This window comes from Copidosoma floridanum, unplaced genomic scaffold (assembly GCF_036245765.1).
Source record: "Copidosoma floridanum isolate Cflo_tuat_1 unplaced genomic scaffold, Cflo_Japanese_pri ptg000021l, whole genome shotgun sequence".
Lineage (NCBI taxonomy): Eukaryota > Metazoa > Arthropoda > Insecta > Hymenoptera > Encyrtidae > Copidosoma > Copidosoma floridanum.
Window position 1 is genome coordinate 32853045 of NW_028321898.1, and position 13824 is coordinate 32866868.

General features: G+C 36.9%; 2 protein-coding genes across 2 annotated transcripts; both read left to right on the forward strand.

Moving 5' to 3' along the window:
• The first annotated feature begins 206 nt into the window (after window positions 1-206).
• Window positions 207-2496, forward strand: LOC106643012 (gastrulation defective protein 1 homolog). The gene has a single exon (XM_014357965.2). The coding sequence runs from the start codon at window positions 301-303 to the stop codon at window positions 2353-2355; it is 2055 nt and encodes a 684-aa protein (XP_014213451.1). The 5' UTR covers window positions 207-300; the 3' UTR covers window positions 2356-2496.
• Window positions 2497-3983: 1487 nt separating this feature from the next.
• On the forward strand, window positions 3984-8729 carry mbt (serine/threonine-protein kinase PAK mbt). Its single transcript, XM_014357938.2, has 5 exons — window positions 3984-4846; window positions 5462-6670; window positions 6746-7278; window positions 7385-7538; window positions 7618-8729. The coding sequence occupies exons 2-5, from the start codon at window positions 5507-5509 to the stop codon at window positions 7777-7779; spliced, it is 2013 nt and encodes a 670-aa protein (XP_014213424.2). The 5' UTR covers window positions 3984-4846; window positions 5462-5506; the 3' UTR covers window positions 7780-8729.
• Window positions 8730-13824: the final 5095 nt, after the last annotated feature.

The window sequence follows — 13824 nt, forward strand, 5'->3', positions numbered from 1 at the left end:
TTATAATTTTGTTCTTTTGGTAAGTAAAAATTTTTTGTATTTTAACGTTAGAAGACGAGAATTTAAAAATGAATAAAATTATCTAATTTTAAAATCACGAAAAGAGAAGTATCGAGTATCGATACTATCGATTTATGTCCTCACTGTGTCAGAGAGAGGGGGGAGCCATAGTAGACATAACCTAAACTTACAAACCAAAACAAAAACAACAGAGCAGCTGATGTTCTCTGGACTTTAATGTACTCTTTAAATGTTCGTTAATAGAAATAATAATTGTAAAATCGATTCGAGGGTTAAAAAATGAGTGATTCCAATAAAAAAAGTATGAAAAACAGTTCCACCTTTGGAAAAATTAGTTTTAAGTTAACTACCAAATCGGTTGACGATATTGTCAGTAAAAGTAGTAGCTCAGAGGATGTAAACGAGTCAAATTTAGAGAGTAATAAAACTGAAACTGGATTCGGTATATTCAGCAAAAAAGCTGAGCCACACAGTGAAGTTATAGTAGCTATAAGGCCTGAAGATGAAGAAGAGAATGAGAAGTTACAGAATGTCATGGGTATGTCATCGTTTGGAAAAAAAGCTCGGTGTTTTGATGTAGAAGAAATGATGGAGAATATCAAGAAAACTATAGTTAGCAAGCCAGCAACTAAGACAGTTGACCATCAACAGGGTAGTAGTACAAGTGACGACAAGTCAGAGAACGATGATAATGACGACGACGATGATGATGATGACTTTATTGGCCCTCCGATTCCCCAATCACTCCTGCAAAGTGAAAGCAATCAAGAAGAAAAAACAAAAAAAAAGAAACAAAAGGATGATAGTGACAGCGAGGATGATGAAAGTGACGACAGTGATAACAATGAAGAGGATGACGAAGAAAATGAGTTGATAAACAAGATTCCCTGCACTCATCAAGTGACCATGACACACGGACTCAAAGCCATAACGGCAATTGCAGCTGATCCTTCTGGTGCTCGACTTGCATCAGGATCTGTGGATTATGATATTAGTTTCTGGGATTTTGGTGGCATGGATGCTTCTCTAAAAAGTTTTAGGACCCTTCAACCGTGTGAGAATCATCCTATAAGATGTCTTCAGTATTCGATGACGGGTGACGTTATTCTAGTGGTGTCTGGATCTGCCCAAGCAAAAGTTTTGGATAGAGATGGCTTTGAAAAATGCGAGACTGTCAAAGGAGACCAGTATATAACTGACATGGCAAGAACAAAAGGACACACAGCTTCTTTGAATAGCGGAAGTTGGCACCCTTTCACTAAAGAAGAATACCTGACATGTTCTCAGGATGGTACTTGCAGGACTTGGATTCTGTACAAGGCCAAGGCACACAAGGCTGTGATAAAGTGTAGGGCTCAAAGCGGAGTCAAGACTGTACCTACAACCTGTGCATACAGCAGGGAAGGTACTGTCATAGCAGCCGGATGTATGGATGGATCAATACAAATGTGGGATAACAGAAAAAATTTTGTCAATCCATCTCTGATAAACAGAAATGCACATAATCAAAGTTCAGAAATTTCTTGTCTCAGTTTTTCTTATCTTGGTCATATGATGGCCACCCGTAGCTGTGATGACACCTTAAAACTCTGGGATCTGAGGGCTTTCAAAAATCCACTTTTTGTGGCATCAGACTTATTCTCCAGATATGAATCCACAGACTGTATGTTCAGTCCTGATGACTCGATGATCGTAACCGGCGAGTCATTGGCCAGAGGCAAGTCAATGGGAAGATGTTTATTTTATGACACAAAGAGTCTGCAACTCGTCCACGGCATAGAGGTAACAGAGTCACATGTGATCAAAACCCTGTGGCATCCCAAGCTTAATCAGATATTTATTGGATGCGGCAACGGTGTCATTAAAGCTTACTACGACATAAAGAAGAGTTTGCGCGGAGCAAAACTGTGCGTAGTTAAACAAAGGTATAAGCAAAAGCACGTCGAAATGATGGCAACCCAGCAAATTATCACGCCCCACGCGCTGCCTCTCTTCAGACAAGACAGGCCTAAATCTGTGAGGAAGCAGATGGAGAAAGACAGACAAGACCCGTTGAAGTCTCATAGACCTGACCTTCCCATCACCTCAGGACAAGGTGGCAGAGTCGCCTCCTCTGGTGGTACTCTTAGCTCATACGTCATTCGAAATCTGGGACTAAGTAAAAGGGTGGAGGATGATCAGGATCCTCGCGAGGCTATATTGAAGTACGCGAAAATAGCGGAAGAAGAACCCTTCTGGATCACACCGGCTTACAAAAAAAACCAGCCTAAACAGATTTTCCAAACGGACGAGGGCGAAGAAAGCGAGCCATCCAGTAAAAAACAAAAAACTTGAATGGATTAATGTATGCAAATAAATTTTTTTGTAATAAAAAAATCTAAGCCATTATAAGTTACAAATCTTTTATTGTACAGCTTTTATCCGTTATTAATTTATTATTCTGTATTAAAAAAAAAAAAAAAAAAAAAAAAAAAAAAAAAAAAAAATGAATCAATAACAGCATTTTTGCACAATAACATGAATTTTTTTTTTTCTAATATTTTTTATATTTTAAACTACAATTAAGTCGTAAAATTTTATCTTGCACCGATTAAAATAGGTGCACTAAAATATATATCAAACGGTTGTTTTATTATTCCGCTCGTTACTATGCCATTCAGTTAAACACGATACTTAATACCAAAAATGAGATCGTTGCAATCTACTTCTACAACCATATTACTACTGTAATGCGGCTAACAACAATAAAATCTTATGGATTTTGAAATTCACGAGAATATAATTTTACTTTTTACTCTAGTAAAGAATTCAATAGTCGCGCCTTCAATGCAAATAATTAAGTTTTAGCACACATTTTATTTTAATTTTATTTGACACTTTATTACTTGTGAATTACAAAGCTTTAAGGGGCTGTATCTCCGTAAATAAAGGAGACATCACGAAAAGGACGATTATTTCGAATCATTAAATTTTTGAAAATTTGTAAAAAAAAAAATTTCCGGCACAATATGATCCCCGACTCGATGATTGTTTATTTAAGGAAAAGAATATGATAATTGTATGAAACTTTTAGTGACTGTACCTATCTTCGTAAGTAAAAAAGGTATCGCGAAAAGGACGATATTTGGGATTATTGAATTTCGAAAAAAAATATTAATATAATTCACCGGCATTATGTACCTTTTATATTTACAAAAAGAAGATAGTAAAACAAATGTTATCCTCTAAAATTTAATTAGATAATCAAAAGTATGATTTGATTTAAATACTTAAGTAGCAACTTTTTTGTTAAATCACTTAATTTGAAATGTAAATAAATTATTGTTTGGCAGTTTTGTAATTTTTGATTGCATATCCACTTCCATCCACTTTCTACTTTAATTATTTTTACTAATTTCTACAATCGCATTGATAGGTGTGTACTTATTTCTAAGTCAGTCTGTGCAGCGCAGCCGTACACGTTGCACTACCTACTCTTTCTTTCTCTCGCCCGGTGTAAGGAGCACCCCGACCCCATAAGTATATCATATCCTTGCCGATCACATTTTTAAGGTACACACTTAAGTGCCTAACATAATACCGCGCGGATTTAGATATTATTCGCTGAAGGGATTTCGCACGGCAGCGATACACCTTTGGCTTGGAGACCTTATTTTTTTACAACGAAAAGATTTAAAGCATTTTTTTGTAGTATTTAAAAGGTTTTGACCTCATTGAGGTATGAACACTTTAAAGCATATATAATAAATTGTATCATTGTATGTATGTATATATATAGTATTCGAATATCAAGAAAATAGGGATCGAACAATAAAGCTCGCGCACCCACAAAACACTTTCGCTCTTTGTACAACATCCGGAGATTCCGGAGTCGTGCGTTCGATGTGCCTGACGTTGGCGCTATATTTGATGGCACACCCCTCAGGTGAGCACTGAGCAGTACGTGATCCGTGATTGATATCTTGTACATACATACCTTCTTATATACACTTAAGTGTAGGTACATACATACTTATTGGGCTGTAACTAAAAGTCTCATAACTGTGACTGACAGCAGCGGCAACAGTAAATACTTAGTAAGTACTAAGTAGGTATACGAACGCCGCGCCCTATAGCCGACTCTGCAGTCTGTTCTGTTCAGATATCTCAGCAGTCTCAACACACAAGCAGCAAATCATTGGTAAATTTTGTTTCCGTTCGTGTAGTGAAGGTGGTGTACGTAGGTATATACATACTTTACGGTATACATACGAAAGAGAGAGTTTGGAGTTTGGAGTGTTAAACAAATTTTGGACAGTTTGGAGTTTGGAGTTTGGACTCATTTGAGTTGTGTATATACACATGTATATTTACGTATAGTCGGACAAACCTTTCAAGTGTGCTTTGACTGCTTTGAGTGTGTATGTGTGTGAAAAAGTGCGCGTCCTATTCGCGGTCTTCGCAGTTCGCAGTCGCACATTCTTCGCGGAGTGCCGAGAGTGTGTCGAGGTTGCATTTAAATAAGTAGGTATCTACATACATCCCAAGTCCCAAGTAATCCCCAGCTGCGTGCATACCTACTGCATAGCATAGCTGGCTTGATGCTGCTACCGTCAGTGTGACTGTGTGCGTGCAGAGAGAATTTCTCTTGTGCGCGGAGACGCAGAGAGCTCCGCCAGGAGAGAAAATGTCGGAAAGTCGCGGCACCTGCCGCCGCAACCACCACCTCGACCACTGTTGTCCGGTCGTCGGTTCATGACGAGCCCATCGCTTGGGAATCCGGGGACACTTGCAACTCTTCTCTCATCTCCAAGAACACACGCCTAACAAGTGTTAAGAGCTTAAGGTACGCGCTTCGCCACACTTGCAAACATTCTTCTATCCGATCAGCCCTGCCCTGCCTTCTTTATATTTACTTATTTTTTGTTTTTCGGAGCAGTCCTTGCATACATATTATACGTACAAAGCGCAAATTTATCTTGTACTCTTACCCGTTTTGCCAATCTTCTAAGGAAAATTACTCATAAGCAGTTTGTACGTAAAGTGTGCTACTTACTTTTTACTGTGCTGTTTGATTTTTTATTATTTTTCGCGCTAGTCGTTGCTATTACAACGCATACTCTGTAATCATTGGTACTGTTGCACCGCTTATTAGTGCTGCTCCAGTTTGTATGCTCGATTTACCTTTTTTTTTTTTTTTTTTTTTTTTTTTTGTATTTCCTGCATGCCGACCTTATTTAAATCATCACTCATAACGCAGCATTTCCACCAAGCTGGGGAATTTTTAAACTTCGTTTACTTATACCGTCCTGTAATATGTAGAGATTCAGTTCTGAATTTTCATTATTTCTTTAATTCCTTTTCTACAGTATGGTTATTAATTATGATTAAGATTAAAAAGCTGGAAATAAATATCTTACACATTCATAAGTATACTAACGCGTTTTGTTTTAATTTACAGAATCATTACTCAATCATTAATAAACTGCAACAGCAAGTATTAACCATGTTTGCCAAAAAGAAGAAGAAACCTCAGATTTCAACGCCAACAAATTTTGAACACAGAGTTCACACTGGTTTTGACAAAAGGGAGGGTAAATTTGTTGGACTACCATTACAATGGGCTTCGATTGTTGGAAACAATCAAATCTTAAAGTCGACCAACAGGCCTCTTCCACTGGTGGATCCAAGTGAAATCACACCAACAGAAATCCTGGATTTGAAAACAATAGTACGTGGTCACAATGATCCAAGAATGAGCAAGTCGTCTATAGATAAATCAATGGAGACTAACTTGCCAAAAATGAGCAGTGTTGCACGATCAAATTCATTAAGGTCTTCCAGTCCCCCAAGACTAAGGAGGGACTACAGGAACAATACAAATTTACCCCCATCTGTTCCAGAAGGTCAAGAAATGACTAATAATCCCACACCAACGCAAATGTATTCCAACTTCAATAAAACTCACGGATACGCTGATAAAATGAGGCCAAACAATCCAGCAATAAATTCAGGCCACAATAACATGATTCCAAATCTTCAAAATTTAAACCCCAACATGCAGTCTTCACCAAATTTGCCTCATACGAGTAACAATGTACAAAATTTGTCGATAAACTTCCAAAATTTGAGTCCAATTCCAAGCATGCAAAGTCCACCATCAAATCCAAATAGTCCGCAAATGCAAGAATACGACTTCCAAAGGATCAATCCATCTGCAGTTGGCCCACCGCCTACTCAATACAACGGAAACATTCAACATTCCAAGCTTGATCCATCAAAGATTGTTCCAAATCAAAATATGATGCTTCAGCTTAAAGTGTCACCTGTTGGCTCGATAGCTTCTCAAAGACCTTTGAGCCAATTAAGTTCGCACAATGTTACCAAGCATACTCAGAATTACGGAGCAATGGAAAATCCAAGCTTCCACACCCACTTCCAAAAACCTATAGAGAGTTCTCAGTCTATGCATAATCTCTCAAAAACGACAGCTTTGTCCAATATGCCAGGGGTTAGTACAACACCAGATCAAAATCAGAACTTGAAGAATGCCATGTCATCTGGCAACTTAGCTGTAAATGCTTCTGGACCAGTTGCAAACAATTCTGGAAAGCAAAGTGCTGAGCAGAGGCTGACTCATGAGCAATTTAGAGCCGCATTACAGATGGTGGTACGTACTTGATTTTTTAATTTATTTTTTGTCAGAAAATTGAGAATTTACAATATTTTTGAATAAATTTTTTAGGTAAGCACGGGAGATCCTCGAGAAAATTTGGAAAACTTTTTGAAAATTGGTGAAGGCAGTACGGGAACGGTGTGCATAGCTACAGACAGAACGACGAATCGTCAAGTAGCGGTGAAAAAAATGGATCTTAGGAAGCAGCAGCGTCGCGAGCTGCTATTCAACGAAGTTGTAATTATGAGGGATTATCATCATCCTAATATCGTCGAGATGTACGATAGTTTCCTCGTGAACGACGAACTTTGGGTTGTAATGGAATACTTGGAAGGAGGAGCCCTTACAGACATTGTCACGCACTCTCGAATGGATGAGAGCCAGATCGCAACTGTATGTCTGCAGTGCCTTAAACCTTTGCAGTACCTGCACTCACAGGGTGTCATTCATAGAGATATCAAATCAGATTCAATTTTACTCACTGCCGATGGAAGAGTCAAACTCTCTGACTTTGGTTTTTGTGCTCAAGTTTCGCAGGAATTGCCAAAGCGAAAGTCACTTGTCGGTACGCCTTATTGGATGAGTCCTGAAGTTATTTCTAGGTAAATAAAGTTTTTAGTATCATTCTTACAAGTAAAAAGTAGTAGAGACGTGAATAACTTTTATTAAATTTGTTATTATTATTATTATTTTTTTTTTTTCGACTAGGTTACCGTATGGGCCTGAAGTAGATATTTGGTCTTTGGGTATAATGATCATCGAAATGGTTGATGGAGAACCACCATTTTTCAATGAACCACCTTTGCAAGCAATGAGACGGATCAGAGACATGCCACCTCCAAAGTTGAAAAATTCTCATAAAGTAAAAATATTTCATAACGAGCATTGCTTCTTGATATTGTATTAAAACTTTATTAATTTTGGTGTATTTATTTTAATAGGTGAGCCCAAAATTGCAGAAATTTTTGGAAAAAATGTTGGTCCGAGACCCAGCTCACAGAGCCACTGCAGCTCAACTATTGGAGGACCCATTTCTCATGCAGGCCCAAAGCCCTAGTATTTTAATTCCGCTGATGCGAGGATCCAGAAACACGACTTGTTAATAAGAGACTCGTTCATTTGTTGAGTAAAAGAGAATAGACAAGAGAGCTGAGAGAAAAATGATCACAGCGCCTGTATGTATGTATTTCGCTTGACGCTTGTAGCTAAGCGTTTCTCGATTTTGGCACTTGTCAAATTTTCGTAGCCTTTGATGTTCATTCACCGAAAGCACGCGCCTACAGTTTATCGAGTTTGCTAGATGTTATTCGTTGTTGTGACAACTAGAAACACGAAAGAAAAAAAATGTATTTCCAAGTGCCTTGATACAGTAGGATTCCTTGATGAGGTGTATATATATTATATATGTTATACTATTCTTTAAAAGTATTCAAGCTTTCCCTTTATTGAAACAGAAACATCTGGGTTTGCTTTTTTTTATTTTTTATACTCGACATTATTTTATCATTGTCGAATTTATCGAAATTCGATGAGACACACACACACCATAGATTTATATTCATTTTCATCATATCGCTAACTAATTAATCGCATTAAACTCATGTACAATACTTGAGATTTAAGATTCACCAAAGGCAATTTTAAAATTCACAATCACGAATATTAACACTTATTCTTTGTTGTTTATATTTTCCATTAATAGTCATTTACAATAGGCAGCTCATAGATTTATATTATATACATACATTATATAAATAATTGACACTTGAATCAAGATGAATCCAGTTTAAAAAATTATTTATCAATGATAAAGAACACAGAGTTTAAAAGAATGATTTACAAGAAAAGACTTTATCTCGTAACATTCCACGTAAATGGATATGTGATATTTTTTATTGGCATACTAATAAATAAAAGATTGTGACATAATATACTCGCACTGTTGAGAAAAAGAATATACTTATTCAGACTTTATAAGAAGCATTTTCACATACATAGATTGTTGAATAATCATAAATAACCGTAACGTCATATTAAAAAGAAAAAAAAAAAAAAAAAAGAAAAAAAAAAACCTGTCATGTACGATTTTTCATCTTGCCATGATTACTTTTGTTTTGTATTTTAGCAATATTATTTTTTAAACGAAAAGTATCACGAGGGTTGTAATTTTATTTTCGATAATTGTATCTTATAAAGGGTACATTTAATGATTAAGTTCTTACACTTGACTAATTGACACTCATCACCCCCTCAAGTTGTTGAAAATTATTAACGAAAGTACAATGTGACGAACTGTAAATATATAGAAGCTAGATGATAAAAATAAAAGTATATTGATTTTTTGGAGATTCTCTGTATTTTTATTTATAAATAAAAATGATGTTCCAAAAGGTTGTGAAGACATGTACTTATACATAAATGACTATTTACTCGAAAAATTGTAATTTTTTTTTCTCACTAAACTGCACATGAGGAGTGCTATTAATGCCAATTATAATCATAAAAATACCTATTCATAGCTACAGCGTAAAACCTTTAAAAGTTGTCGACTTTATTTATTGAGTGAGCAAAACAATTTGATCAAGATTGGAGGCGCCAACATGAAATTTCTCTCTTCACGACCGATCGGACTATACAATGCGATTCTTGAAAAACTTTTCATTCAAAGACGCTAAGTCGATATGCGCCACATTTAACAATAGTGTGGTAGTTCGAGCCACAGCTCCGAGGCGCGCTGGCGTCACAGGCTGGCGCCCCGCGAATTCTAAGGTGTCTGCTTCCCCCCGAGATGTGTTGCTTTCGATTTTAGCTCGCTCCTAAAGGTCAATCTAGTTGAAAAGCACGTCGCCTAATAATTAATGTGCTACGACAGCTACAACGGCTGACTTTAATGTTTTTATAGTCACGCGTCAAGAAATCGGCACACTTACAATAGATGAGGAAGAACAGTTTTTCTGATCAAGTATTACGAAAAAAAAATCTTCAGCGTATGTAAATTTGATGAAATGATGTAAACAAAGTAATTGAACTTACACTTGTAACTGTCGAGGATCATAAAATGAGGTTTTTTTTTTTTTTTTGTAACGCCTCCATTCCTACAGTTGTTGGCTTATGTTAAATTTCACAACCAATAATTTCAATGAATTTAATTGTCAGCGAGAAAATTATAGTTTTTCTAAAATATAACATTCTAAACTCAAAAAAGGATTTGCAATAAATTAATGGTAAACAAGAAAAAAAAAAAAAAAAAAAAATTACAGCGATGGTGACTGAAAATTCATCGTATTGGATACAACTGAATAGATCTAACAGTAGACCATATCATCTGCACTGTACCGTGTGCCTGTCTCATTTTCGCTCATTTTTTTAATTTAGCAAACAAACCGATCGTTTCCCGGAAGTGCTCGCGTGCGACGGCGTCACATGCTCACAATTTGGAATGCCGATAATACGCCCAGGAGATAAGTCACAACAGATAAAAAGCAGCAGCGGCAAAATTACGAAATACACTGTATATCCAATACGATGTTGATTCACAATTAAAGAATTCTTTTGAAATCTTGTTCAAATTTAGGCTATTGCTATCACCCAAAAATAGCCCAATACTTTTAACTTTAATTAAACAAAAGTGATGAGTTTTTGTATGTGTTTTTTCTTTTCTAAAAAAAGAAAAAAAAAAAAAAAAAAAAAAAAAGGAATCATTTGAGCCTAGAATAGTTCAAGTGACATTCAATTCAAGAATTTTTTAAAATAATTTTCAGTAGTGGTACTTGAATCTACTTGTTTTATTAGTTTTTCTAAGTAATATGCAACTTAATTATTTATTTAGGCACCAAAACATATGACTTGCGAAGCAAATAAGAAATTAGCAATAATTCTTCAAAGTTTGGCCTGGAATAAAAAAAAAAAAAAAAAAAAAAAAAAAAAATAATAATAACCAGCTGTATGTTTGTTGTTGAACACGCGTACACCTACTATATGTGTATTGGTAACAAATGAGTGAAAAAAAAGGCGCAAGTGGGAAAAAAACGCGCAGCAGGTTTGCCGGGCGGTGATTGGCTGGTTGGGTGGCGAGCCTCTCTTGCGCGACCGCGAGCTGACCTTCGCATACCATCCGCGAGCACACGCGTAGTCAACTCTCACGCGTACCTACTTGATGGTGCATTTAGTTTGGGCACACCCTTTTTGCTCCATGGGCCATGGGTAATCGGCTGATGCAAAATCGCCACGATCTTACGTACACACATTCCCCTCAAGACATAATATATCATAAACTTTACTTATTTCTTTCTCTCTCAACTCAACTCAACTCTTCCTTTCGTTCTTTAGATACGATGTACTCTATGGTCTTCTACTGCCCACTGCTTCTTGTACCCCAAAACTGGCTCATAAAATTTTCGGTGCTCAATTACATGCAACAATCAATATTTATTATCAACAAAACTGTTGCAAATATTAGTTGTTGCGGCTAATTTTACTGCTAATACGACGTAAAATTTTTCCAGTAAACGACTTTTTTTTTCGAGCAAAATCTTTCTTCATTCCACAGCTTTAAATATTTTTTTTAATAAAAAAAATATATAAAAACAATGGCAACCAGCTTTTTTTTTTAACATTTTTTTTACTTTTCATGTTGTCGAGCTGTATCTCTACTTCGTAAAAATAAGCGTTGACACGTGGTACAATTAGCAAGAACTGTGGAAAATTTTTTCAAACTACAACACATAAGAAGAATTTATTTGGTTTTATTGGCATCAAACAATGACCCTCTGTTCATTTTTTTTTTTTATTTATTTTTTTTTTTATTCAAGTATACAAAGTAGGCCACTTGAACAGCGGTTAAAAAACAAAAAAAAAACCATTCGTACAGACAATAATCAAGAAAGGCCATCTTGAGCGGCTATTAAATTCCTAGACCATATTAAATGGATTTTTATAAAATAGAAAAAAAAATGTTGCTATCCAGCTGCTGGAAAATGGATTTTCAGAGACAAATCCGGAATAAACAGAGACAAGGAGAAATAATCAAATGATAGAAGGTTTATAATAATTTGGGAGACAAAATGTAGCTCTTCCCTATGGAGCGAACGTGAGAACAAATGAGCTTATGCACACGATACACCAAAGTCACGTTCAAAATGTTAAAAATCAAACGTCAACTCACGAGAAATGTTATTACCACGCGATATGCGACAATGCGTACTTACTTGTAAAATATACTTATATTCTTTTTCATTTTTTTTTAGCATTCACGAAAATGAATATTGCATCACTCGGAACCACGTTCAAGATGTGATGGCTGACAAACAATTGGCTGTAGTTTTAAAATAGACACGAAATAAAATAACGAATTGAACTTAAGACGAGAAATAAATTGTGTTTTTTACAATATTCATAATGCAAAGTATGTTTGAAAAATTAATAAACATATGAAACTGGAGTATCGCTTTGAGTATATAAATATAATACATAAGTTTGGCGCGTGCATCACATAGGAGGTGCAATTGAAGTATATTGAAACTTGTGCGCATTTTTTAATTGATTTTAATAGCAAGAACGGAGCGGACGGGACGAGCCCCCCGGCACGTAACAGAAGAGAGTTGAGCTGAAAATAGCCTTAAGTTTCTGTGACTTTGAGTAGGAACTGCGTCACACGAGGAAAGAGGAGGAAGACGAAGAAGAAATTGCGAGTCATCCTCCTCCTTCTTCTTCTTGGTATTTCATTAAATGTCCACAAGTACATCCACAAATGATCGCGGGGGTCGTGCAAAATGTAACTTCAGTTCATACTATATATGCAATCGCATTATTTTACCATAACTACGGCATATTATGACATGTAGTAGGTATAGGTGCGCGCGTACCGTTAAACTTTTTAAACCACGTTGACGTCAATGATTCGTATAAGATCTTGGATCATCAGGCGCTCAGCCGTGAGTGACTCGCGAGAGGGACTCGGATCAATTGCAACGTAGGCATAATATTATGTATATGTATAAGGCATTATTTGTCAATGCACAAGAGGAGGCCTAGTTGTTACTTTTTATATATTCTCGAAATGAAGCGGGAGCTTGATTTTCGATCGACGGTAGATTAGAAACTTAATAAGCGAGTCACAGAGTCACGCGACTCGATGCGCGAGTACTTGGTTCGTTTCGCGATTAATTTGTCATTGCACGAATGCATGAGGGGCTCGCGAATTTTTCCAACCCGTCCGACTCGGCGTCATTGTTTTTTGTTTTTACAACTGCACGCAAGTATACACACAACACACGTGTACCGACGCTGTTTTGGTAATGACGAGCCTCGTGTTTGTTTAGAAGTACTCTAGTACTTATATCGTTCTCTCAAGAGGTGCTCGCCACATGACGCAACGTTTCGACAAAATTGTGGCGTCTAATGAAACCCGTTCGGCTCGCTGGTGGTGGCGTTAATTTTTTTATTTGCAAGTAGGTGGCACCGAGGCGCGCGAGTCCGGTTCGTTGGTTGGTATAATCAAAAACTTCGATGCACAAACGAAAGGGGACTTTGAATGAAAAAAACGAAATACACGATCAGCCACGTCAGACGAGGAAAAAGGGAAACAAAGAGAGAGAGGGAAGAAGGAAAAGCGAATTTGCGTGTGCCATGTGCGTGAGTCGTCGGGGGCAAAGTCGCCTTTCTACCTCGGGATTGGCTGAGGCGATGGCGAGCCTCCGAGCACGCGCCCGTCGCGACGACGCCAACAAGGAGAAAGACACGCTTACTTACTTACGTGGACGAAACTGCTGGCCTCTCAATTGTTTTATACATTTTTCATCCTGAATCACGCACGCGCAAACGCTTTTGACGTATCCAAGCCCGAAATCCACTTTGAATTTTACGACTTGCCCAAGTTTTCCTTACTCACCGTGACTACTTCTTCGGTCAAGTTTTAAGACCATGTTTCTTTTTCAGGTATTAATAGCTCACACGAGTCTTTGATTATTTCCTTTTATGATGAAATGGCGCAGGTGTAGCTCATATATACGTGTTTTGTTGTTATCCACCTAAAAGTTGTGGGCGTCGATTCATTGGAAATTATTGATGGAAATTTTCGGATGGGATATATAACTTTGGAAAAGACGACAAGGAATAACCAACTGATGATTATTTTATACAATTTTTAA